The following is a 25,843-nucleotide window of genomic DNA, read 5'->3' as shown; positions in this document are numbered from 1 at the left end:
AAACAAAAGATAATAAGGTATACAAAGAAACAGGGAAACATGGCCCAATCAAAAGCACAAGTTAAATCTCCAGAAACTGACCCTAAATAAACAGAGATATATGAATTACCAAAGAATTCAAAATAAGCACCGTAAGGATGCTCAATGAACTAAAAGACAACACAGATAGACAACTAAAGAAATCAGGAAAAGAATGCGTGAGCAAAATGAGAATATCAAGAAAAACTATGAAGAACCAATTGAAAAATTAACTAGAGGGGGTCAAAAGCACTTAACTAGGCAGAAGAAAGAGCCACTGAACTCAAATCAAGGACATTTGAGATTATTGAGTCAGAGGCATAAAAGGAAAAAGGAATGAAGAAAAGTGAAGAGGGCCTCAAATGCCTTATGGAACACCATCAAGTCGAACAACATGCAAATAATGGACATCTCAGAAGATGAAGAAAAAGAGAAAGAGGTAGAGAGCCTAAAACTTCTCGACTCTAAAGAAAGTAATGGAGACAAAAATTCAAACTTAAAAAAACTCCAAATAGAATAAATCCAAGAGAACTATACTAAGATCCATAATAACCAAACTGTCAAAAAATCACAGACAAAAAGAGAATCCTGAAAGCAGCAAGAGAAAGGTGACTCTTCATGTATAAGGAAGTTACTATAAGATTATCAAAGAATTTCTACACAGGAACCTTGCAGGCTAGAAGGGAGTAGGATGATATTCAAAGTGCTAAAAGGAAAAAATAACTGTCAAATAAGAATACTATATGCAGCAAAACTGTCCTTCAAAATGAAGAAAGGAAAAATGAAGACCTTTTTTCCTTCCTTCAGATAAATAAAAGCTGACACTAAACCTCTCTTGTAAGAAATGCTAAAGGGATATCAAGTTGAAATGAAAAGCTGTTAAACAGCCACATTAAACCGTAAGAATACATAGAACTCCCTGGTAAAGGTAAATATGTAGACAAATATAGAATCCTATAGTATTATAACAGTAGGTGAGTAAATAACTTTTAAACATAGAATTTTAAAAACAAAAGATAAAAAGTGTAAGTGTTAATGGATACGCAATAAAAAAGGTAATTGGTATTATCAATGACATAACGGGGTGGACGAGGATGTAAAGGAGTTTTTATATGCAACTGAAATGAAGCTGTTATTAGTTTGAAGTAGACTGTTATAACTTTAAGATGTTTAATGTAATTGTAATGGTAATCACAAGTAAATTATCTATAGAATATATACAATGGGAAATGAGAAGGGAATCAAAATACATCACTACAAAAAAAAAAACCAATAAAACACAAAAGTAGGCAACAAGAGAGACAAAAAGCTACAAGGCACACAGAAAAACTATTAAGAAAATGATAATAGGGCCAGGCGCAGTGGCTCACGCCTATAATCCCAGCACTTTGGGAGGCCGAGGCGGGTGGATCACGAGGTCAAAAGATCGAGACCATCCTGGTCAACAAGGTGAAACCCCATCTCTACTGAAAAATACAAAAATTAGCTGGGCATGGTGGCACAGGCCTGTAGTCCCAGCTACTTGGGAGGCTGAGGCAGGAGAATTGCTTGAACCCAGGAGGTGGAGGTTGCGGTGAGCTGAGATCGTGCCATTGCACTCCAGCCTGGCTAACAAGAGCAAAACTCCATCTCAAAAAAAAAAAACCAAAACAACAACAAAAAAAGAAAATGATAACAGTAATCCTTCCCAATCAGTACTCTAAATGTAAATGGATTAAACTCCTCCAATCAAAAGACATAGATTGGTTGAATAGATAGAAAACCAGAATCCAACTATATGCTGCCTACAATAGATCCACTGAAGATCTTAACATATAAATAGGCTGAAAGTACAAACAAACAAACAAAAGGCCAGGCATGGTGGCTCACACCTGTAATCCTAGCACTTTGGGAAGCCAAGGTGGGTGGATCACCTGAGGTCAGGAGTTCAAGACCAGCCTGGCCAACATGGTGAAACTCTGTCTCTACTAAAAATGCAGAAATTAGCTGGGCATGGTGGTAGGTGCCTGTAATCCCAGCTACTCAGGAGGCTGAGGCAGGAGAATCACTTGAACCCAGAAAAAAAAAACAAAAACAAATAAGCTGAAAGTAAAATGATAAAAAATGATATTCCATGTAAACAGGACCTTAAAGGGAGCAGGGGTGGCCATATTTATATTAGAGAAAATAGACTGTAAGTCAAAAACTGTCATGAAAGGCAAATAACATTAGATAATTTTAAAAGGACTGATTCACAAGGAAAATAGACAGTTAAAAGCATAAATGCACCTAACATGACAGTTCCCAAATATGTAAAGCAAATACTGATAGAACTGATTGGTGAAACAGACAGCAACACAATTATAGTAGACTTCAATATACCACTTTTAGTTATAGACAGAACACCAAAAAGCAGATCAATAAGGAAAGAGAGGACTTTAACAATACTATAGACCAATTGGATCTAATAGAGATACAGTAGTTAGCCATGGTTATCCCACTTATCCATGGTTTCACCTTCTGTGGTTTCAGTTATCTGCAGTCAACTTTGACCTGAAAATAGATTAGTACAGTTCAAAAGACAGTTTGAGAGAGAGACCATATTCACACAGCTTTTACTACTGTATACTGTTATAAATGTTCTATTTTATTAGTTATTCCTGTTAACTCTCTTTTTTTTTTTTTTTTTGAGATGGAGTCTCACTCTGCTGTCCAGGCTGGAGCACAGTGGCACAATCTCAGCTCACTGCAATCTCCGTCTCCCAGGTTTCAAGGGATTCTCCTGCCTCAGCCTCTCAAACAGCTGTAACTACAGGTGAGCACCACCATGTCTGGCTAATTTTTGTATCTTTAGTGGAGACAGGGTTTCACCATGTTAGCCAGGCTGACCTTAAGTGATCCTCCTGCCTCGGCCTCTCAAAGTGCTGGGATTACAGGCATGAGCCACTGCACCCAGCCTGCTGTTAACTCTTACTATAAAACTTCACCAAAGGTATGTAGTATACATAGTGTTTAGTACCATCCATGGCTTCAGGAATTCACTGGGGTCTTGGAACATATCCCTGCAGATAAAGGGGAACTACTGTATACAGAGCACTCCACTAAATGACACCATGCAGAGCAGTTTTCTCAGTGGCCTTGGACTCCATCTTTCTTGCTTGTAGTTCTCAAGAATAACTATAGAATGTGCTGGGAATACAACATCTTGAAATAGGAGGAGAGCTGGCTGGAAGAGCCTAGGTTTTCTTCCAGGCCCCCTTAGAACAGGATGTCTTTCAAGCTTTCACTCAATGACTCATGTGACCCCAGGGTATAAAACGCAGGGCAGCCTGCTTTCCAGGATCCCTCAGCTGTAGTACAAGTCAGGCACACACAGACAAAATTCCATCTGCCTCAGGAAGTTTATCTGAGCCTTGGGGAACTGGCTCGAAATAAATCCTAAGCTTCTGTTGTATCCTGGTGCCTATCTGTATGTAATAAACCTGCCTCATGTAACCTATGGTGCATGGAGGTGTTCTGCCTCACTGGACTCAGACAAGTTGGTAAGCAATGCACAGGGAACCAGCTTCACATTGAAGATTACACATTCTTCTGAGGCAAACACAGAATGTTCTCCAAGAGAGACTACATGTTAGGCTACAAACAAATCTTAATCTAAGAACACTGCAATCAAATAACCATACAAAGTATTATCTCCCAACACAATAGAATGAAACTAGAAATAACAGCATAAGGAAAATAGGAAAATCCAAAATTATGTGGAAATTAAACAACTTACTCTTATCCAACCATTAGGTCAAAGAAGAAATCACAACAGAATTGAGAAAATATCCAGAAACAAACGAAAATGAAAATATGGCTGGGTGCAGTGGCTCATGCCTGTAATGTCAGCACTTTGGGAGGCTGAGGCAGGTGGACCACGAGGTCAGGAGTTGGAGACTTGCCTGGCCAACATGATGAAACCCCGTCTCTACTAAACATACAAAAATTAGCCAGGCGTGGTGGTATGTGCCTGTAATCCCAACTACTCAGGAGGCTGAGGCAGGAGAATCACATAAACCCGGGAGGCTGAGGTTGCAGTGGGCTGAGATTGTGCCATCGAACTCCAGCCTGGATGACAGAGTGAGACTCCATCTCAAAAAAAAAAAAAAAAGAGAAAGAAAATGAAAATACAACATACCCAAACCTGTGAGATACAGCAAATACATTCCTAAGTGGAACGTTTATAGTAGTATGCTTACACTGAAAAGAACAATCTCTTCATATGTGTGTATGTGACAAAAAGAAAAAAAAAATAAGACAGATCTCAAATCAACAGCCTAACTTTATATCTCAAGGAACTAGAAAAAGAACAAACTAAACCAAAAGTTAGTAGAAGCATGGAAATTATAATAAAGATTAGACAAGAGATAAATGTAATAGAGAATAGAAAAATAATTTTTAAAAATCAATGAAACCAAGAGTTTTTTTTTTTTTTTTTAAAAAGATCAACAAAACTGACTAATCCTTAATTAGCTTGAGAAAAAGATTCAAAACACTGAAATTAGAAATAAAAAAGGGAGCGGGCACAGTGGCTCATTCTTGTAATCGCAACACTTTGGGAGGCCAAAGCAGGAGGATAGCTTGAGGTAAGGTGTTTGAGACCAGTCTGAGCAATATAACAAATCTCTACAAAATAAATTTTTTAAAAATAGCCAGGCATGGTATTGCATGCCTGTACTTTCAGCTATTTGGGAAGTTGGCGCAGGAGGATCACTTTAGCCCAGGAGTTTGAGCCTGCAGGAAGCTATGATCACACCATTGTACTCAAGCTTGAATGACAGAGCAAGACCCAATCTCAAACAAACAATCCAATAGAAGTATTATGGAAAAATAAAGAAAAAATTTAAAAAAAAAACAAAGAAATTAAAGAGGGGATATTATAAGTGGTCACAGATTATAGGAGACTACTATAAACTACTATATGCCAACAAATTGGATAAAACTTAGAAGAAACTGACAAATTCCTAAAAACATACAACCTACCAAGACTGAAGAAATAAAAAAATCTGGGCTGGACACGGTGGCTCATGCCTGTAATCCCAGCACTTTGGGAGGCCAACGCAGGTGGATCACTTGAGGTCAGAAGTTCAAAACCAGCCTGGCCAACATGGTGAAACCCCGTCTCTACTAAAAATACAAAAAAATTAGCTGGGCGTGGTGGCGCACACCTGTAATCCCAGCTACTTGGGAGGCTGAGGCAGGAGAAACGCTTGAACCCGGGAGGCAGAGGTTGCAGTGAGGGTAGACTATACCATTGCACTCCAGCCTGGGCAACAGGAATTAAACTCTGACTCAAAAAAAAAAGAAAAGAAAAGAAATTTTAAAATCTGGGCAGACATAATAAGGACATTGAAGCAATAATCAAAAACCTCCCAACACAGAAAAACCCAGGGCAGATGCCTTCACTGGAGAATTTTTCCAAATATTTAAATAAGAATTAACATTAATCCTCAAACTCTTCCAAAGAATTGAAGATGAGGGAACACTCCCAATCTATGGGTCAGCATTAATCTGATACCCAAACCAGACAAAGACATAACAAGAAAACTACAGACTGGTATCTGATGAATACTGACGAAAGAGTCCTTAACAAAATACTAGCAAACTAAATTCAACAACATATTAAAAGGATTATACACCACGACCAATACTTGGAATGCAAGAATGGCTCAACATACAAAAATCAATGAATACATTAACAAATCAAAGACAAAAACCACATGATCATCTCAATTAATACAGAAAAAAATGAATATGACAAAATTCAACACCCTTTCATGATAAAAACAAAACAAAACAACATTCAACAAATTAGGAATAAAGGAAACTACCTCAACATAATAAAAACCAGATAGGAAAGGCTCACAGCTAACATCTTACTCAACAGTGAAAGGATGAAAGATTTTCCCCTAAGATCAGAAATAAGGCAATGATGTGCATTTGCATGTATGGTCAACTGATCTTCAACAAGGACACAAAGAATACACAATATGAAGAAGAGATAGTCTTTTCAACTAACGGTGTTGGGAAAACTGAATATCCACATGCAAAAGAATGAGGTTAGATCCTTACCTTACACCATACACTTAGTGAAAGTAATTTCTGCTTAGTGAATAAATACATTAACTAAAATAGTAAATATATTAACTAAAATTTAACTAAAAATGAATTAAAGACCTAAACACCTATAACACTCCTAAAATAAAACATAGGGGGAAAGTTTCATGACATTTGATTTGACAATGATGTCCTGGATATAACACCAAAAGCAAAAAGAGACAAATGAGACTAAATTATATTTTAAAACTTCTGCATAAAACAGTCAACAAGGTGGAAAGACAACCTACAAAGTTAAAGAAAATATTTGTAAATCACATATATGGTTAACTGGTTAATATCCAGAATATATAAGGGACTCCTATATCTCAACAATGAAAAAGCCAAATAACCCAATTAATAAAAGAGCAAAGGACTTGAATAGATAATTCTCCATAGAAGATATATAAACAGCCAAACAGCATATGTAAGAATGCTCAACATCACTAATTGTAAGAGAAAAGCAAATCAAAAGGACAATGAGATACCACTTCACACCCATTAGGATAGCATTATCAGAAGAACAGAAAATAAATGCTGGCAAGGATGCAGAAAAACTGGAACCACTGGGCACAGTTGGTGAAAATGTGAAATGGTTTAGCCATTTTAGGAAATTAAAAATAGAATTACCATATGATGCAGCAATCCCTGGACATACACACACACACACACACACACACACACACACACACACACACACACACAGCGTTGACCCTTAAACAATGCAGGGATTGGGGTGCCAACTCCTGCCCTCCCACCACACAGTTGATAATGTGTGTATAACTTTCACTTCCTAAAATGTTAACTACTAATAGCCTACTGTTGACTGGAAGCCTTACTGATTTAACATAAACAGTTGATTAACACATATTTTATAAGTTACAGGTATTATATAATGTATTCTTAACCCTTTTCCGCTTTGCCCCAAGAATACTCGCTGTTGGCGCTTGTGGTTGCTGCGTTTACTCTGAAATAACTTTGCCACGAAATATCTTGCTTTTATTATTATTTTCGCATTGCTCTAGTATATCAACTTTGGAAACAAAAGACATCATTCTATTTACAGCATTCTGTTTTTAGTAGTGGCATCTCCATTTACAAAATATAGTAATTCTCAATCACTGAAAATGCCAAATCCTAGAAAACACTGCATTCCTATGCGTGATGTTAACATCATTCTCAGTTGTTGATCAAGATTCATTTGATGAATCTGATTTTTCCAAAATAGACGATTCTGATGATTCAGATGATTCTGATGTTACTTTGTATAGAAATAACTCCAAGAACAGTTTTATATTTTATTTTCACACTGAAAATCAATCAGATTCACTTCAGCCTCAAAGAGTGTGTTTATGCAAAATTAAATGAGCATTGGCAGCGAGCTGCACCTTTTCTAAAACAGGAAAAGGGTTAAACTAAAATAAGCTAGAGAAAAGAAAATGTTATTAAGAAACTCATAAGAGAAAATATATTTACTATTCATGAAGTGGAAATGGATAATCATAAACATCTTCATCCTGTCGTCTTTGTGTTGAGTAGGCTGAGGAAGAGGAAGGAGAGGGGTTGATCTTGCTGCCTTGGGGGTGGCAGTTCATGTGCAAGTTTCTTTCAAATTGTCACAAATCTCCAAAAAGTTTTTCCAATATATTTACTGAAAAAAATCTGCATATAAGCAGACCAGCATAGTTTAAACCCATGTTGTTCAAGGGTCATCTATATATATCCAGCTATATATACAACTGGGTACACACACACACCACATACATATACATATATATTATATATAATTTTCTTCCCCAGAACCACTTCTGGGTACATAAAAAGAATGCAAAGTAGAATCTGGAAGACCTATCTGCCCACTTGTGTTCACTGCAGTATTATTCACAATAGCCAAGAGTGGAAACAACCCAAATTCCACTGATGAATGAAATTTTAAAAAGTGGTGTCTCAAAAAAAGGATATCTGGTCACATGCTACAACATGAATGAACCTCAAAGACATATGCTAAGTGAAATAAGCCAGTCACAAAGGGACAAATGCTATATGATTTCACTCAGTTTAAGTATTTAAAGTAGTCAAACTCAGAAACAGAAAGAAGAAAGGAAGTTGCCAAGGTCTGTCAGGAAAGGGAGAGTGGCAATCAGTGTTTAATGAGGTTTAGAGTTTCAGTTTTACAGGATGAAAAAGTTCTGCCTCATAATCCAAGGACTGCCTTCCTACCAGAAGTATAAAAGGAGAAGCTGGTGAATGCCTGCCACAGATAATAGCTATGATTATGTTCATTCATATAACGGATATTTACTGAGCACCAGAGTAAGCTATGCCAGGTATTAGACCAGTACTGTCTAGCAGAACTTTCCACAATAACGAAAATGGTCTATAATCTGTGTTGTCCAGTATGGTAGTCACCATTTAACTGTTGATCATTTGAAATGTGGCACTACAATCAGGAGGAATACTATATACAAGGTAAAAATGTGTAAAAAAAATATGTGAGGGTGGGTTCCTTATAACAGAGGAAACAGAAGAGATTAATCTGCAGAGTCACCAAAGAGGTCAGCTCATGCAAGATTGTGCATACTCTCTAGGAGTTATGACTTTATTATAAAGATATGGGAATATCTTGAAGAAACCTAGGAAGAAAATATTAACTCAGATTTGAGTACTAACAACTTAACAAAGCACTGAGGAGACATTTTTAAGAGGTAGAAAACAAAAGTCAAATATAATTATGGCATTTTAATAATGATGAAGACCTGACTTAAATCAGTATCACTGCCCTGGGGAGATGGGGACAAAGAGAAGAGATTTTAAGGAAGAAGAAATAATAAAGACATGTCCACCTGGATGTAACAGGAGGGAACTGAGAGACTCTATCACCCTACAGTTTTCTATTTTGGATCACAAAGTGTGTCTCTCTGGGAATAAGGATTCTGCAAAAAGACAAGTCTGGGAAAGAAAGCAATGAGTTCGGTTGTGTTGTTTTAAAACAGATTTACTGAGAAATATATTTTTTTTCCATAAAATTCACCCAGTTAAAGTATATAATGGTTTTTAGGACATTCACAGAATTGTGCAACTATTACCCTAATTAAATCTTGGAATACCTGCATTATCTCCAAGAGAAAACTTGTACTCATTAGTAGTTATGCTCCATTCTCATACTGACCCTAAGTCCCCCACCTTCCACCCACCCAAGCAACCACTAATCTACATTCTGTCTCTAAAGATTTGCCTATACTGGACATTTCATGTAAATGGAATCATACAACGTGTGGTCATTTGTGACTGCACCTTTCATTGTGCATGTTTCTGATGTTCATCCATGTTGTGTCAGTATCAGTATTTCATTACTTTATTGTACTGTATGGATATACCACATTTTGTTTATCCATTCATTAATTCATGAACATTTGGATTGTTTCCACTTAGGGAAATGTTCCCCACCAACATTTGTTATTATCTGTCTTTTTATTCATACCATCCTAGTGGGTATGAAATGATATCTCATTGTAGTTTTGGTTTGCATTTCCTCTTGTCTAATGATGCTGAGTGCCTTTTCAAGTGCTTACTGGCCATTTGCTTATATTCTTTAGAAAGGTATCTATTCAAATCATTTGCCCATTTTAAAATTCGGTTGTCTTTTCATTGCTGGAATGTGTCTTAGTCTATTCAAGCTGCTATAACAAATATAACAGAAACTGAGTGGCTTACAAACAACATTAATTTCTCACATTTATAGAAGCTGAGAAGTCCAAGATGAAGGTACCAACAGATTAACTATCTGGTGAAGGCCTTTTCCTCATGGTCAGAGCCTGCTTGCTGCATCCTCACCTGCTAAGAGGGGCAAACAAGCTCCCTCAAACCTCTTTTATAAGGGCACTAATCCCATATATGAGAGTTCAGCTCTCATGACCAACTCATATTCCAAAGGCCCCACCTCTTAATAATATCATCTTGGGGGGTAGTATTTCAACATTTGAATTTTGGGAGCACACAAACTTTTAGACCATAGCAAAATATAAGAGTTCTTCATATAGTCTAGATATAAATCCCTTATCAGATATATAATTTGCAAATATTTTCTCCCATTATGAGGATTGTCTTGTTACTTTCTTGATAGTACCAATTTCAGCAGAAACATGTTTAATATTGATGAAGTCTAATTTATTTATTTATTGGTCATTTGTGCTTTTGGTACTATTTCTAAGAAACCATCACCTAACATAAGGCCACACAGACTTACTTTTCTATTTTATCCTACAAGCATTCTAAAGTTTTAGTTCTTCCACCTAAGTTTACGATCTACTTTAAGTTGAATCTTGTATATGGTGTGAGGTAGGGTCCAATTTCATTCTTTTGTATGTAGACATTTTGTCCCAGTATTTGTTGAAAAGGCTATTTTCCTCCACTGAATTGCCTGGCACTCTTGTCAAAAAACAATTGCTCATAAATGTAGGATTAGTGGGTCCAGTTGTAGATGTGCTGAATTGTACGTACTTATGCTCTGTCTTCTTGGGACTAGGCTACATGTGTAGAAAACCATGTCTTCAATTCATGGTCCAGAAATCAACACAGTAAACTCAACAAATATTTGTGGAATTATTACCACATGTGCACTTCACAGTCACACTCCCTCATCACCCATCACCTTGGACACTCTGAAGCATATCATTCTTATCTTGTGAAAGCACCAGCTGGTTCTCTTCCTAGTGCTGCTCCTCTAATTGGGACTCTGTCTGATTCAGTCTGTTGCTTACAGTTCAATTTTGCTTAATGATACAAATTGAGGAGAGCATTTTCCTTTTTCCCAGGAAAGAAAATGTTCATAAATGGGACACTGAAGCTGTTCTCTTAGAAATCTCAGCTGGTCAAAGGAAGCAGTACCAGTGGATACATTTTCTTTTACTTTACTTATTTTTGAGATAGACTCTCATTCTGTCACCCAGGCTGGAGTGCAGTGGCGCAATTTCAGCTCATCACAACCTCCACCTCTCGGATTCAAGTGATTCTCATGCCTCAGCCTCCTGAGTAGCTGGAGTGCAGTGGCGCAATTTCAGCTCATCACAACCTCCACCTCCCGGATTCAAGTGATTCTCATGCCTCAGCCTCCTGAGTAGCTGTGACAAAGCTGCCACCAGTCAGCTAATTTTTGTATTTTTAATAGAGATGGAGTTTCATCATGTTAGTCAGGCTGGTCTCAAATTCCTGACCTCAGGTGATCCGCTCGCCTCTGCCTCCCAAAGTGCTGGGATTACAGGCATGAGCTATTGAGCCTGGTCAATACATTTGATTTTGATCTATCAGCAAAGAGGCTCTAAGGTGTAGTATGTTTCTATTTTGTATTCAGTTTCATCTGTGAGCCAAGCCGAACATCTTTCTGAGTTCAAGCCAAAGTTAGAGATCTAAATTGCTAAAGGAGTTCAGCAGGTCAGAGCTCAGGGAAAGAAAGGTCCTCAGAAGGGCCACTAATTAGTAATGAATGGCTAAAAGACCAATAACTTTTTTTTTTTTTTTTTTGAGACAGAGTTTCACTCTTGTTGCTCAGGCTGGAATCCAATAGCACAATCTCAGCTTACCACAACCTCTGCCTCCCAGGTTCAAGCAATTCTCGTGCCTCAGCCTCTCGAGTAGCTGGGATTACAGATATGAGCCACCACGCCAGACTAATTTTGTATTTTTAGTAGAGATGGGGTTTCTCCATGTTGGTCAGGCTGGTCATGAACTCCTAACCTCAGGTGATTTGCCCGCCTCAGCCTCCCAAAGTGCTGGGATTACAGGCATGAACCACCATGCCCAGCCAAGACCAAGGACTTTTAACCAAGAAAAGGCAAGACTTTCTGAAATCCATTATCTTCAAGCATCTGAAAAGCCAATTCGAAGAAAGAATAGACTAGTTCAAGGAAGTACAAAAGTGAAGAACCAAAACAGAAGATAAGCCCAGTCAAAATCCTGCCAGTTCCCCTAGGCCCAACTCAAATGTAATAATAATAGCAATAAATAAAAATTATGTTGTTCATATCTCTTTTCTGACACTTTCATCTCATATGCCCCATGCTATTCTTCTTGGCTATCAACTCCTTGAGGCTTATGTAAGTCTCCATAGCTCTATCCCTAGTCCCACTATCTTGCATATAGTAGGTACCAAACATATATGTATCTGTCAAGCAAAAATGTAAGCAAATATGATTTATTAAAATTAAAGGAGGAAAGTCTGAGAAATTGTCACTGTCAAGAGGAGCCTAAAGAGATATAAAAACTAAACGCTGTTATATAAAAACTAATGTCTTGAATGGAACCCTGGAACAGAAAAGGGTATCAGGTAAAAACAAAGGAAACTTGAATAAATGCTGGACTTTAATTAATAATGTCGGCTGGACGCAGTGACTCATGCCTGTAATCCCAGCACTTTGGGAGGTCCAGGCAGGTAAATTACCTGAGGTCAGGAGTTTGAGACCAGCCTGACCAACATGGTAAAATTTACCTCTGTCTCTTCTAAAAATAAAAAATTAGATAGGCGTGGTGGCCCATACCTGTAATCCTGGCTACTCAGGAGGCTGGGGTAGGAAAATCGCTTTAAACTGGGAGGCGGAGGTTGCAGTGAGCTGAGATCGTGCCATTACATTCCAGCCTGGGCCACAAGAGAAAACTCTGTCTCAAAAAATAATAATAAAGTAATCCCAGCACTTTGGGAGGCCGAGACGGACAGATCACATGGTCAGGAGATCGAGACTATCTTGGCTAATGGTGAAACCCCATTTCTATTAAAAATACAAAAAACTAGCCAGGCATGGTGGCAAGCACCTGTAGTCCCAGCTACTAGGGAGGCTGAGGTAGGAGAATCGCTTGAACCAGGGAGACAGAGGTTGCAGTGAGCCAAGACTGTGCCACTGTACTCCAACCTGGGCAACAGAGCAAGACTCCATCTTAAAATAAATAAATTAATTAAATTAAAATAAAAAATGATAATGTTTTCAGTAATAATGGACCATATTAGTATAAGATTTTAATAACAGGAGAAACTATTATGTGTGTGGGAGGTGTATGGGAACTCTCTGTACTACCTTCTCGATTTTTCCATAAATATAAAACTGTTCTAAAATACAAAGTCCATTAATTTAAAAAAGAAAGAAATAAAAGCATTCATTCATCCGGGGACAGGGCTGGGATCTCCATTTTGGAAGGACACATACATACACATCCCCCCAGTGATTCCTATGCATATTAAAGTTTGAGAAACATCTGGGATATTAAGGGTTACAGTGGATAACATCCTTACAAAGAAATCAAGAAAAAAAAAAATACCCATCCACACATCACCAAACAAATCAAATCATGTCTTACGGCAGCAGTAAGGACACAATAGACTAAATCACTGTCACCCCAGTAATGCATTAAGTCATTAAGCACGTAATAAAATAGCCTTCTGGGACAAATGCCACGACTGACTATCCATTTTAGGTATAGGTGGCAGTGTCAAACATTTACCAAGTACCAAGTGCCAAGTACCAGTGCTGGGCTCTGGGGTTCTAGCAGAGATCAAAACAAGCATAAGCTCTGCCTTTATAAAGACTTCAGCAGGGCAGGGAAATTTTAAGTAATTGCATACACAGAAACAGTTACAGAAGAGGACACATGGGATATCACAAAGATAATTAACAGGAAAGGCCCTTCAGGCTAAGGGTCAAAGACTGCCTCCCCAAGGAAATGATATTTCAACTAAGATTTCAAGGCTAAGAAGTTAGCAAAGTAAAGAGGAAAAGGAAGCAGCTAGACTGCGATCAACTTGTGTGATTTAGCTCATCAGATCTTTTCTTATTTAAGAATTCTTGGAGAGAGAAGGGAGAAGAGAAGATCAGTGCAATAAACACAACTCCACAGAGGCAGCAGAGCAACAGGCGGGACCAAGAGAACGGTTGAGAGTGCTGGAACCTTTTAAAGAAGAGGCCCAGTACAAATATATCACATGGGAAAAGTACTGGAGAAGGGTGTAAGACGCTACCAAAACCAAGCTCTTTTAAGGTCCACTGTCTCTTTAAGATCCATAGAAAACATACCTTTAGAGCTACATAATGGCACATCTCTCCTTTATTACCCAAAGAGAGGCACACACTGGCTTACCTTTCCCTTTTTGCCATGACTTCCATGAATTTCACAGCTAAGTGTGCTCGACTGCAGTAACTATTTCTTAATCTAAGTTTTCTGGTACAATTATCTCCTCTACCCCCAAATATTAAGCCTTCTGTTTTAGCTTTGTCTATTTCATCTTTTAGAGATAATGTCCCTGGATCTTTCTTAGAAGTTGATGTATCAATAGCAACTGTAGTTTCTAAACCAAAATCTATCACATATGAAGGTAAGTTATATAGTAATCTGACAAAAGGGCAGAATATTTGAAACCAGAATTGTCCCATATCCTCATGGAAGATAAACTCTTGAAAATAAATCCAGGGTGGTGAGGCTGGGGTGAGGTGGAGTGGGGTAGATAACTAACCTTTATTGAATATCATAAGCTAAGAACTTTTCATGTATTCTCATCTGATCTTCACAAAACCCTCTGAAGAAAGTGAACTGTCCTAATTTATACTTGAGAAAAATGGAGGCTATAAACGTTAAGGAAATTGCTAAAAGTCAGTCAGCTGAAAAGTAGTACCTCTGGGGTAGAATCCAGGTCTGACTCTAAAACCCAAGCTGCTTAGAATACAGGGGTTAAATTAAACTAGAACATTTAAAATCTAACCCAAATTCTTTTTAAGAAGTCCCTTTACATACCTATATTAACTGCAAACTGAAGAGATGTCTTTCACACAGTCATAAAGATAAAGACAATGCATCTTCACATGAATCGCTACAGAGGAACTGGGAACAGGTTTCCCTCCACTGGTGAGCAGACAGAACTACACCATTTCTAGGTACAGTATTTCCCCGCCTCCCTTTCAACTCCATTTACTTACTCCAGAATCTCTTCTGATTCCTTTCCTAGTCCTTCCTTTGGTGATTTTTTGTTTTGTTTTGTTTTTGAGAGAACCTCCAAGTTAAACTTCCCAGGATTAAACTTCTATTCATTAACTTTATCTCTTTCTCTCTTCTTTAAAATTAACATTCTGGTAGTATATGTTGATAGCCTTTAAAATGTTTATACCCTTTGGTCCCAATACCATTAAAATATATATTATGAATAAGTCATAGTATACCATCTGATAGACTATTAGTCAGTTATTTTAAATGTTTTCAAATATTTGATAAGGGGGAGATGCACATATATTAAATGTACAATGCCCAATACAAATACGCAGTACACAAGCCAGGCGCAGGGTATTCCTACTGCACGGTTCCTCAAGCATGCGCAGTACACAGATTCTCTTTAAAGAGGAAAAATCTGTATGTGAAACAACATGATTTAATTTATATTCATTCAGCATATATATACACACACATAAAATTGTTATTGTTCTATTTTATGTTATTTTTGAGACAGAGTTTCACTCTCTCGTCCAGGATGGAGTGCAATGACACGATCTTGGCTCACTGCAACCTCCACCTCCTGGGTTCAACCGATTCTCCTGCCTCAGCCTCTTGAGTAGCTGGGGTTACAGGTGCCCGTCAACATGCCCAGCTAATTTTTGTATTTGTAGTAGAAATGGGGTTTCACCATGTTGGCCAGGCTGGTCTCAAACTCCTGACCTCTGGTGATCCATCTGCCTCGACCTCCCAAAGTGAGGGGATTACAGATGTGAGCCACCATGCCCCCGCCTATTATTTTTCTTAATCAACAGAAGTGCTAGCCAAAATCATAAAAAGCAAAAGCAGATAGGATCTCGTTATGCTGCCCCCCCACCATGCTGGTCTCAAACTCTTGGCCTCAAGCTATCCTCCTGCTCAGCCTCCCAAGTAGCTGGGATTACAGGCATGTGACACCACACCCAGTTTATATACACAATTATAAAACTAAGTTTAAAGGTCTTATGTTTGAGCGAGAACGAAACATAAGTTTCTACTAAAAAAATACAAAAATTAGCCAGGCATGGTGGCATGCACCTGCAAACCTAGCTACTCAGGAGGCTGAGGCAGGAGAATTGCTTGAACCCGGGAAACGGAGGTTGCAGTGAGCCGAGATCATGCCACTGCACTCCAGCCTAGGCAACAGAGCAAAAGACTCGGTCTCCAAAAAAAAAAAAAAGGTCTTATGTTTATATAACTAGATAAGCAAAAAACAAATTTATAAATTAAATACAAACATAATCACCCAACCAGCAAAATTCAAAATAATGTTAATCAAACAATGATGCTGCTCAAATTAAAATCACTGTCCACAAGGCATATATGGTAATGGTACAGGCCTAAACACAGGCAGACAGAACAAGTGAGCCTGGAAAGATACACACACACAGAATCCCTATTGCCCCTATAGCTGGTCTTCTTAACATGACTTCCAAAGCCACCTTCGAAAATGCCCTGTACCAGCAGATTGCAGGACTGGGTTCAGAAATGTATTTGGACCCAACTGTGTTAGCCAGTACAGGTTAAGGGTGTTAAGCAAGGACTGTGTTTATACCTGTGTATTTTATACTGTTATATTCTGTGATCACACTGCGTTCTATAGAACTCCAACATCGATAATGTGCCCCTGGTCCAAATGAAGCACTTCTTGGCTCATAACCAGACCTGTTGACTTGCTGGACTGGTCATGCCTCAAATGTACAAGGCTGGCCCTGAGTGGGCAGGTAAGCTTTCTGAAGATTAGAGGTGATTCTCACTCATGCAGACATTATCAGCTACAACCACGCACCCAGAATGTTGGGATCCAGATGTTTGCACAGCCGTCCAACCCAGAAAATGTTGTTATCTCTACCACATAAACTACTGATATGATCAAGTATCTAACTAGCAATTTTGAGAAAAATGTAATTTCAGTCTCCACCTCATATTTCAGACCATTTGAAGAATGACTTTTTAAAACTGTTATACAGTCATACTCAGTATCCACAGAAGACTGGTTCCAGGACTCATCTCAGATACTAAAGTTTGTGGATGCTCAAATCCCTTATGTAAAATGGAGTCATATTTGCATATAGCCCAGATATATCCCATATACCTTAAATCATCTCTAAATTACTTGTAACACCGAATACAATGCAAATTATATATAAATAGTTGTTATATTATATTGTTTAGGGGTTAACGAAAAGAAAAAATGTCTGTATATGTTCAGTATAGACACAACCATCCTTTTTATAAAAAAAAGTTTTCCATCCAAGGTTGGCTGAATCCACAGATGCAGAATTGACAGATACAGAGGGCCAACTTCATGTATAACTGAAAAAAAAAAAAGTCTGATAATCAAAATAGAAGAACAATATCCTACAATGTCAGAAATATGGAAAAAATCATCAGGAAAACAACTTAATGAACTAAAAAAATTTTAACTTCTGTATCTAAATCTTTAAAAGATAAAAAGCAGATAGGGAAAATATTCACAGAAGAGAATGTTTCCAATAGATAAATGACTCGAATATATAAGCAGGAATATACTGCATATTGTGTATGTACGTGTGGGTTTTTTTTTTTTTTTTTTTTTTTTTGGCAAGTGCAGAAAGACCTAGTAAGTTTCTGTATATCTTTTAGGTATGGGGACTATTTGTGTATGGGCAGTGAGAGTGGGGGATGGGGTGTCTAGTTCCTTCCATCTCCTTACCCCATCTAATCCAGTACCAAACAATAGTATACCATCAAAAAATGATTTCTCAATTTAGATATGAAAATACATAGGGTCTGTTAGAAAAAGGGAAACAAGAATTCAGGCAGTACTCTAGAAAATAAAGAAAAACTCAAACTTATACTTTATTAACTGAAAAGGTTGATACAATAGTATTTTTTTGTTAAAATAAGTGGACATGTGCCACGAGTGTTTAGCTCACTTGTGAGAATGCATTTCTGGCTTTATGGCTTTCTGAGATGCTCCAAAAGGAACAGAGTTTGGATATTACATTTTAGATTTTTAGCAATAGGTCACATCTATGTACTCTCATGAGAGTATCCATCAAGAGAAATGATGCGTTACTTTCATTTTAAATATTCAAGACTGAACAAAAAGCAAAGTGTTATCATAAACCAAATTGCTTATAAATAATCAAATCAAATAAACTGACAATAAAGGTAATGAATAGTCCCCCTGGACTCATTTAAATCCATGTACTAAAGCCAAGTACTTCAGGTACAGGTAAATATACATGTATAGATATTTAAATATAAGCAGTCTACAATGGAGAACCATGTTAAACTGTCTGCAGCAATTTTTTAAATCTGTGTAAAAAATGATTGACTTAAAAAAAAAGAAAAATGGTTCTTCATTCTCCAAAAACCACTTAGAAACTTTTATTTCTACATCCATGAGGTTTTCTTCTCTTTTTTTGAGACAAAGACTCGCTTTGCCACCCAAGCTGGACCTTGGCTTACTGCAACCTCCGCCTTCCAGGTTCAAGTGATTCTCCTGCCTCAGCCTCCCAAGGAGCTGGGACTACAGGCACCCACCACCATGCCTGGCTAACTTTTATATTTTTAGGAGAGACGGGGGTTTCACCATGTTAGCCAGGCTGGTCTTGAACTCCTGACCTCAGGTGATCTGCCCGCCTCAGCCTCCCAAAGTGCTGGGATTACAGGCAAGAGCCACAGTGCCTGGCCATCGTGACTTTTTATTAGATCCCAAAGAATGGGATTTGAGAATGGTCTTATGCTACTGTTGACTCAAAAATTAAATGTTCTGTTCAGGAGGACTGGTTAGAGTGTAATTTTTATTAAATAAATAATTAAGGAAATCAAGACAGGAGAGAGGAACCATGGAAAGGAGATAAAAGCACCTGCCCCCTAAATCTTTTGCTTTATAGCAATGACCTGAGCTAAACTGCTATTTTTTCAATTATTTATTAAGACGAGTTAAAGATTCTTAAAGTTATCTTGATTCCAAAAGCATTTCACAAACTGCCAGAGATAATCTAGCACAATTATAACAGAACATAAGAAAGTAGGTGTCACTGTTCTCTACAGCTTCCATAATCTGGTAGCATGAATCTCCAGAACTGAATATTGACTCAAACTGCTCCTGAAAATGCAAAAATCAGAGACTTTTACTGCTAATAACTGTGGACTAAGGAAATCAGAACAATCCTTTACCTAAAGGGAACTAGAAAATCTGGGGAAAATGTAAGAAATACCTGCGTGGAGGCATGGGGGAGGAAAGCAAGTCAGAGCCTGAGCAGGTGAGCTCAGTACTTGAGGCTAATTTTCCTGAAAGGTGTTTGTCATTTCTGAAGGGAATGCTAAAAGTTTGGTGCTGAGGTGGAGAGTGAAGGTGCTGGTGAAGGAGAGAACATTAGAAGGAAAAGCAAACAGAACAGGTTTGTCTCACAAGAACTGGAGCTCAGTTTAGAGATATTTCAATCCCTGAAACTGTACTAAAGGCAACCCCAATTCTAAGTCCTCCCATATGCCTGCCAACAGCAAATGTGAATTACCTCTGGAAGAAAAAAGCATCATCTTAGGCCTCAAATTATTCCTACAAATAATTTTGCAAACATGATGTTTAGCAAACATTTAAAAAAAAAACACTAGGCACATAAGGAGACAAGACAATATGAATGAAAATCAACAGAAACAGACACTAGAAACAACAGATATTGCCATAACTGAACACAGACTTTAAGATAATTACACATACTATGTCAAAGGAGATAAAAGACAAGATTGATAATTTTGACAGATAACTTGAAACTATAAAACAGAAGCAAATAGAAATATAAAAATCAACTGGGCACAATAGCTCATGCCTGTAATCCTAGCACTCTGGGAGGCTGAGGCAGGAGTATCACTGGAGGCCAAGAGTTTGAGACCAGTCTGGGTAACATAGCAAGACCGTGTCTCTAAAACAAAACAAAACAAAACAAAATTTAAAAATTAGCTGTAGCTGCAGCTACTTGGGAGGCTAAGGTGGGAGTTTAAGGTTGTAGTGATTGAGCCACTACACTCCAGCCTGAGCAAAACAATTAGACTCTGAAAAATAAAAAAAAAAATAACAAAAAAGAAATTTAAAAGTAGTTTAAAAAACTGAAATTAAAAACTCAATGGATGGCTTTAATAGCAGATTATATATAGCGGGGCGGCGGGGGGATGGAGAGAGGCAGAGAGACAAGTGAGGAGATAACTGCAATAAAGAACAGAGACACAAACCTGTAAAATGCAGAGAAATAGTTAAGAGACATAGACGATATAGTGAATTGGACTAACATGGGAGGTCCCCAACCCTTGGACCATGAACTAGTATCAGTCCGTGGCTTATCAGGAACCAGGCTGCACAGCAGGAGGTGAGCAGCAGATGAGCAAGCATTACCACCTGAGCTATGCCTCCTGTCAGATGAGCTGCAGCATTAGATTCTCATAGAAGCATGAACCCTATTGTGAACTGTGCATGGAAGGGATCTAGGCTGTGTATTCCTTAGGAGAATCTAAAGCCTGATGATCTGAGGTGGAACAGTTTTATCCCAAAACCAGCCCCCCAACACCCCATAGAAAAATTTTCTTCCACAAAACTGGTCCCTGGTGCCAAAAAAGTTGGGAACTGCTGGTCTAACATATATCTTTGTAGCCCAAGAAGGAAAGGTAAGAGAAAATGGGGCAGAAGAAATAACTGAAGTACTAATGGCTGATGATTTGCAAAAACCAATGAAAGACATGAAGTCACAAATTCAAGAATCCCTAGGAGCTCTAATTATAAATAAAAAGAAATCCATACTAGGGACAATACAGAAAAATTGCTGAAAACCAAAGACAGAACATTTTTAAAACAGCCAGAAAGGGCTGGGTACAGCGGCTCACACCTGTAATCCCAGCACTTTGGGAGGCTGAGGCAGGCAGATCACCTGAGGTCAGGAGTTCGAGACCAGCCTGAAACCCCATCTCAATAAAATAAACAAACAGCCAGCCAGAGAATAAGACTACTTTCAAAGGAACAACAGAGTGACAAGTGACTTCTCAACAGAAAAAGTCAGAGATGATGGGATAGCTTTAAAATGCTAAAAGAGTTCTCCAAGAAAACATCAATGAGACCAGTGCAGTGGGAGAGCCTAGAGGCCCCAAAATGGAAGGCCACAGCAGTGGCATCCAGGGTTGGCTGAGGCCATGGAGCTGGTGGTGGCAAGGCCAAGGACAAGGAGTAGCTCCCCATCATCAAACTGGGCTGCCTAGTCAAGGACATGAAGATCAAGTCCCTGAAGATCTGTCTCTTCTCCCTGCCCATCAAGTAGGCTGAGATCATTGACTTTTTCCTGGGGGTATCCCTCAAGGATGAGTTTTGTTTTTGTTTTTGTTTTTTTTTTAAAGATTATGCCAGTAGAAATGCAGACTTGCACTGCCCAGTGGTCCAGGTTCAAGACACTTGTTGCCACTGGGGATTAAAATAGCCAGTTAGTCTGAGTGTTAAATGCTCCAAGACGGTAGCTACTACCATCCAAGGAGTCATCATCTTTGCCAAGCTCTCCACTGTTTCCGTGCAGAAAGGCATCTCAGGGGACAATACTGGCAAGCCCCACAGCATTCCTTGCAAGGTGACAGGCCACTGCAGCTCTGTGCTGGTGCACTTCATCTCCACCCACAGAGACAATGAATGGTTTTGTCTTGATCCCTATGCCCAAGAAGCTGCTGATGACAGCTGACGTTAAGGACTGCCACACCTCAATCAGGGGCTGCATTGCCACCCTGGGCAACTTCACCAAGTCCACTGTTAATGCCATCTCAAAGACCTACTGCTATCTGACCCCCAACCTCTGGAAAGAGACCATATTCACCAAGTCTTCCTATTAGGAAATTAGGAATTTATTGACCAGAGTCTCTATTGCAGAGAACCCAGGCTCCAGCTATGGCTATTATACAATGTAGGATTTTTATACAAAATAAATAAATAAATAAATAAAGTGAATTAGCTTTTTTAAATGCTAAAAGAAAACAATGGCAAATCAAGAGTTCTATAACTAATGAAATGACACTTCACAAACGGAACAAAAGTTCTAAAATTAGATGTGGTAATGACTGCATAACTAAATATTCTAAAAAGCACTAAACTATAAGCTTTAAATGGGTAAATTTTACAGTATGTAAATTATATCTCAATAAAACTTACAAAAAAGAAAACAATGAAGAATAAATAATGACGTTTTTAGACAAGCACTAAGAATTTGTTGCAAGACCTGCACTGAAGAATACTATAGAGTATTCTTCAGGCAGAAAGAAAATGACCCCAAAGGGAAGACTGGAAGATGACTGGAATTTAATAAAATTTAACCCCTTTTGCACATTATGTTACACAAAAATGAATTCCACGTGAACCAACTATCTTAATGTAAAAGGGAAAACACATGTAAGTTTCTAAATGTTACAGGAAACTATTTTCTTGACATATAAACCCCCAAAAGAGGCTGAGTGTGGTGGCTAGTGCTTGTAATCCCAGCACTTGGGAAGCTGAGGCAGGTGGATCACCTGAGGTTAGGAGTTCGAGACCAGCCTGGCCAACATGGAGAAACCCCATCTCTACTAAAACTAAAAGTCAGTCAGGTGTGGCCTGTAATCCCAGCTACTTGGGAGGCTGAGAGAGGAGAATCGCTTGAACCCAGGAGGTGGAGATTACAGTGAGCCAAGAACACATCACTGTACTCCAGCCTGGGCAACAGGCGAGACTCTGTCCCAAAAAAATAAAAATAATAAACCCCAAAAGTGATGTGGGTAAGATATCTGAACGCCAGAAGATACCAAATAAACATGAAAAGATGTTCAGCCTCATCAGTCAACAAGAAACTGCAGATTAAAACCACAATGAGATACCATTTCATAATCATCAGAATGGTTAAAATTTAAGACTGACGATACCAAGTGTTAACAAGAATGTGAAGCAACAAGAACTCTCATGCACTTTTCGGTAGGAATGTCAACTCGTAGAACCACTTTGGAAACTTGGTGTTTACTGCTAAAGCTAAAGATATGCGTATCTTTTGACCTAAAAATTCTACTAGATATATATCCAATTGAAATGAATGCACCAGGAGAGACACAACAATATCCCTAACAGCATTATTAATAGCCAACAAAGCTAGAAACAACTAAAATGTCTATTAACAGTAGAATGCGTACACTGTGGTATATTCGTACAACAGAATACTACAGAACAATAAAAATGAACAAATAACGAGTACAACGTAATGGACGGATCTCGAAAACATCTTGAAAACACCAGACACAAAACAATATTGTATTATTTAACTGACATAAATACAAAACAGCCAAAAGGAAACGACAGTTAGAAACTACAGTTTTTATAAGATACGTGTTTAGAAAGTAAAATTAGAAAGGGAGGAAGATTACCCTCCCCCCCAAATAAAAAGTCACAATAGGGTTACCTCTGGAGAGAAGGGAGGGTTTAGCGACCGGGAGAGGGCACCCGGGCTTCTGGGTAAACCAAGGTTTTATTTCTTGGCCTGATAACCAGCAGGCTCCCCGACTGAGTGATACATCAATGAGTGGTACATTTGGGGGCCTTGCCTTTACTGGCGTACAAGAGAAAAAAAAGCGGGGGAAGAAAGAATAAGGAGACGAAGGGGGTGACCGGCTTCAAGTAGAGGGGAAGCTACGTCTGTAAAAGCCCACACGCGGCTCTGGGCCCTGGCAGAGGGAGGCTTCGGCAAGGCCTGGGGGCTTCAGGCCGGCCTCCTCCGGGCTGGAAGGCACCGAACGGGGCTTCGGCCAACTTCGGTCCTTGTGCGGTTGGGACGCGGCCACACCTGCCCGCGGGGTCTGCCTCCTCGGCCGGCCGCAGGCCCCCCGGAGCCTAAGAGCACCCCCCAGCAGCTAAGGCCAGCGCCGCCTGCCCCTTGGGGAACGCCGGCCCCCAGAGCCCAGCAGACCCTCCCGGCTCTCCAGACGCCCCCACGACTCTCGCGAAGCCATTCCCGCGCTCTGAATGCCCCCGAATCTCTGCAGAGCCCTCGCTGTCCCCCTTCCGCCCTCGGGGGCACCGCAGGCCGCCAACCCAGTCCCTCCGAAGCTCGCCGCTGCCACCTCCCACGAGGCGCCGGCCCCAACTCACCTCATTGTTGCTGCCGGGGACGGGCGCGCCGGGCCAGGGGCAACCCGGCGGCGGCGGCGGCGGCGGGGCGCGGGCGCTAGCGGGGGAGCCGGCCCCGGACGCGGCGGCTCCGCGTCTGACTGGGCTGCGGGGGGCGGCGGGGGCTCATCTTCTCCGGGCGGGCGTCGGGGTCGCTAGCTGCGGGGAAGGGCCGCGGCGGCGGCGGCGACTGACAGCTGGGCCCCGGCCCCTGCCATCTTGGCGGGCGCGTGCCCGGGCCGGCGTGTGCGCGGGCGCGTGCCCGGGGGCCGCGGCCGGGAGACAGGGAGCGGCAGGGGGAGGGGGCGAGCCGGCTGGGGTCCGGGCGGCAGGAGCGCGTGCGCGTCAGCCTGAGACTCGGGGCGGCGGTCCCTGGCGAGGGTGCCGGCGGCTCCGAGTCCTAGAGGGAGAGGCGAGCGGGCGCTCGGGCTAATCTCACTCAGCCCAGCAGCCGAGCCCGAGATTGCGCGCGTGGTTGTGCGCCCCGCAACCCGCCGAGGAGACTACGCGCGCGTGCGCTCCTCCGCCTGCGCTCCTCCGCCTGCCGCCGCTGAGGTGAATGAGCGCGCGCGGCGGTCGAAGCCCAACACAAAAGGCGCGGGGCCCCACGGTCCGCGCCTCCGGGAGCGCCGAGCTTGAGGCTGCGAGGGGCGGAGCGGGCGCGAGGGGCGGGGATGAGGGGCGGGGCTTCGAGGCAGCGGGCGGGGCGCGGCGGGGCGCCGGGCGGCACGTGGCGCGCTACGCTGCCTCCTGAGCGGACGCTCCTCCCGTCCCCGTCCCCGCCCCCGCCCTCGCCCTACCCACGAGGTCACAGAGGCCACCGGGGCACCAGGGTCGGTGTTTGGTGGCCCCATGATTCCCACCACCCGGCACTGCTGAGCACCCTGCCTGCTCGGACTCGGGGCATCTCTGATCCGAGGGGCGTCGAGGTCACCGACTACTGATTCCCTCTTTGTAAATAAGGAGCCGTGGCGGGGACCGAGAGTTGCAGCTTTGGGGCGATATCAGTATTCGAAGTGTCTCCCCCAGTTCAACAAGAGCCCACTCGGCGCCCCAAAACCACAGCCTGTGAAAAATCACGTTTACCGTACACAGGGTCAAGTAGTTCGTCCAGGTTGTCTCTGGTTTTTAACTCTCTGTCTTCCCTGAAGCTTAGTGATCCTCACTGCTGGCTGGAAACCCCAAACCCTCCAGAGTCTCACTCCTCCAAACCCTCCAGAGTCTCACTCCTCGTGTGTAAGAAGACACAGTTCCGGCCGGGTGCAGTAGCTCATGCCTGTAATCCCAGCACTTTGGGAGGCCGAGGCGGGTGGATCACCTGAGGTCCGGAGTTCGAGACCAGCCTGACCAGCATAGTGAAACCCTGTCTCTACTAAATACAAAAAATTACCCGGACATGGTGGTGTGCGCCTGTAATCTCAGCTGCTTGGTAGGCTGAGGCAGGAGAATCGCTTGAACCCGGGAGACGGAGGTTGCAGTGAGTGGAGATTGCACCACTGCACTCCAGCCCGGGAGACAGAGTGAGACTCCGTCTCAAAAAAATAAAATAAAAAGAAGACACAGTTC

General features: G+C 40.8%; 1 protein-coding gene across 1 annotated transcript in view; it reads right to left on the bottom strand.

Annotated features, from left to right (window-relative positions):
• The window catches only part of EVL (Enah/Vasp-like), a 179,166-nt gene extending 154,252 nt beyond the window's left edge, over positions 1–24,914 (bottom strand). The window contains exon 1 of the mRNA XM_064375211.1: positions 24,260–24,914. Coding sequence (XP_064231281.1) covers positions 24,260–24,264 — 5 coding nt within the window. The 5' untranslated portion in view covers positions 24,265–24,914. The remainder of the gene's footprint in view (positions 1–24,259) is intronic.
• Positions 24,915–25,843: the final 929 nt, after the last annotated feature.

The sequence above is a fragment of the Aotus nancymaae genome, unplaced genomic scaffold (genome assembly GCF_030222135.1).
Source record: "Aotus nancymaae isolate 86718 unplaced genomic scaffold, 86718_ANA_hifiasm-v0.15.2.pri h1tg000011l, whole genome shotgun sequence".
Classification (NCBI taxonomy): domain Eukaryota; kingdom Metazoa; phylum Chordata; class Mammalia; order Primates; family Aotidae; genus Aotus; species Aotus nancymaae.
This window is presented reverse-complemented; position numbering and strand designations above follow the sequence as displayed.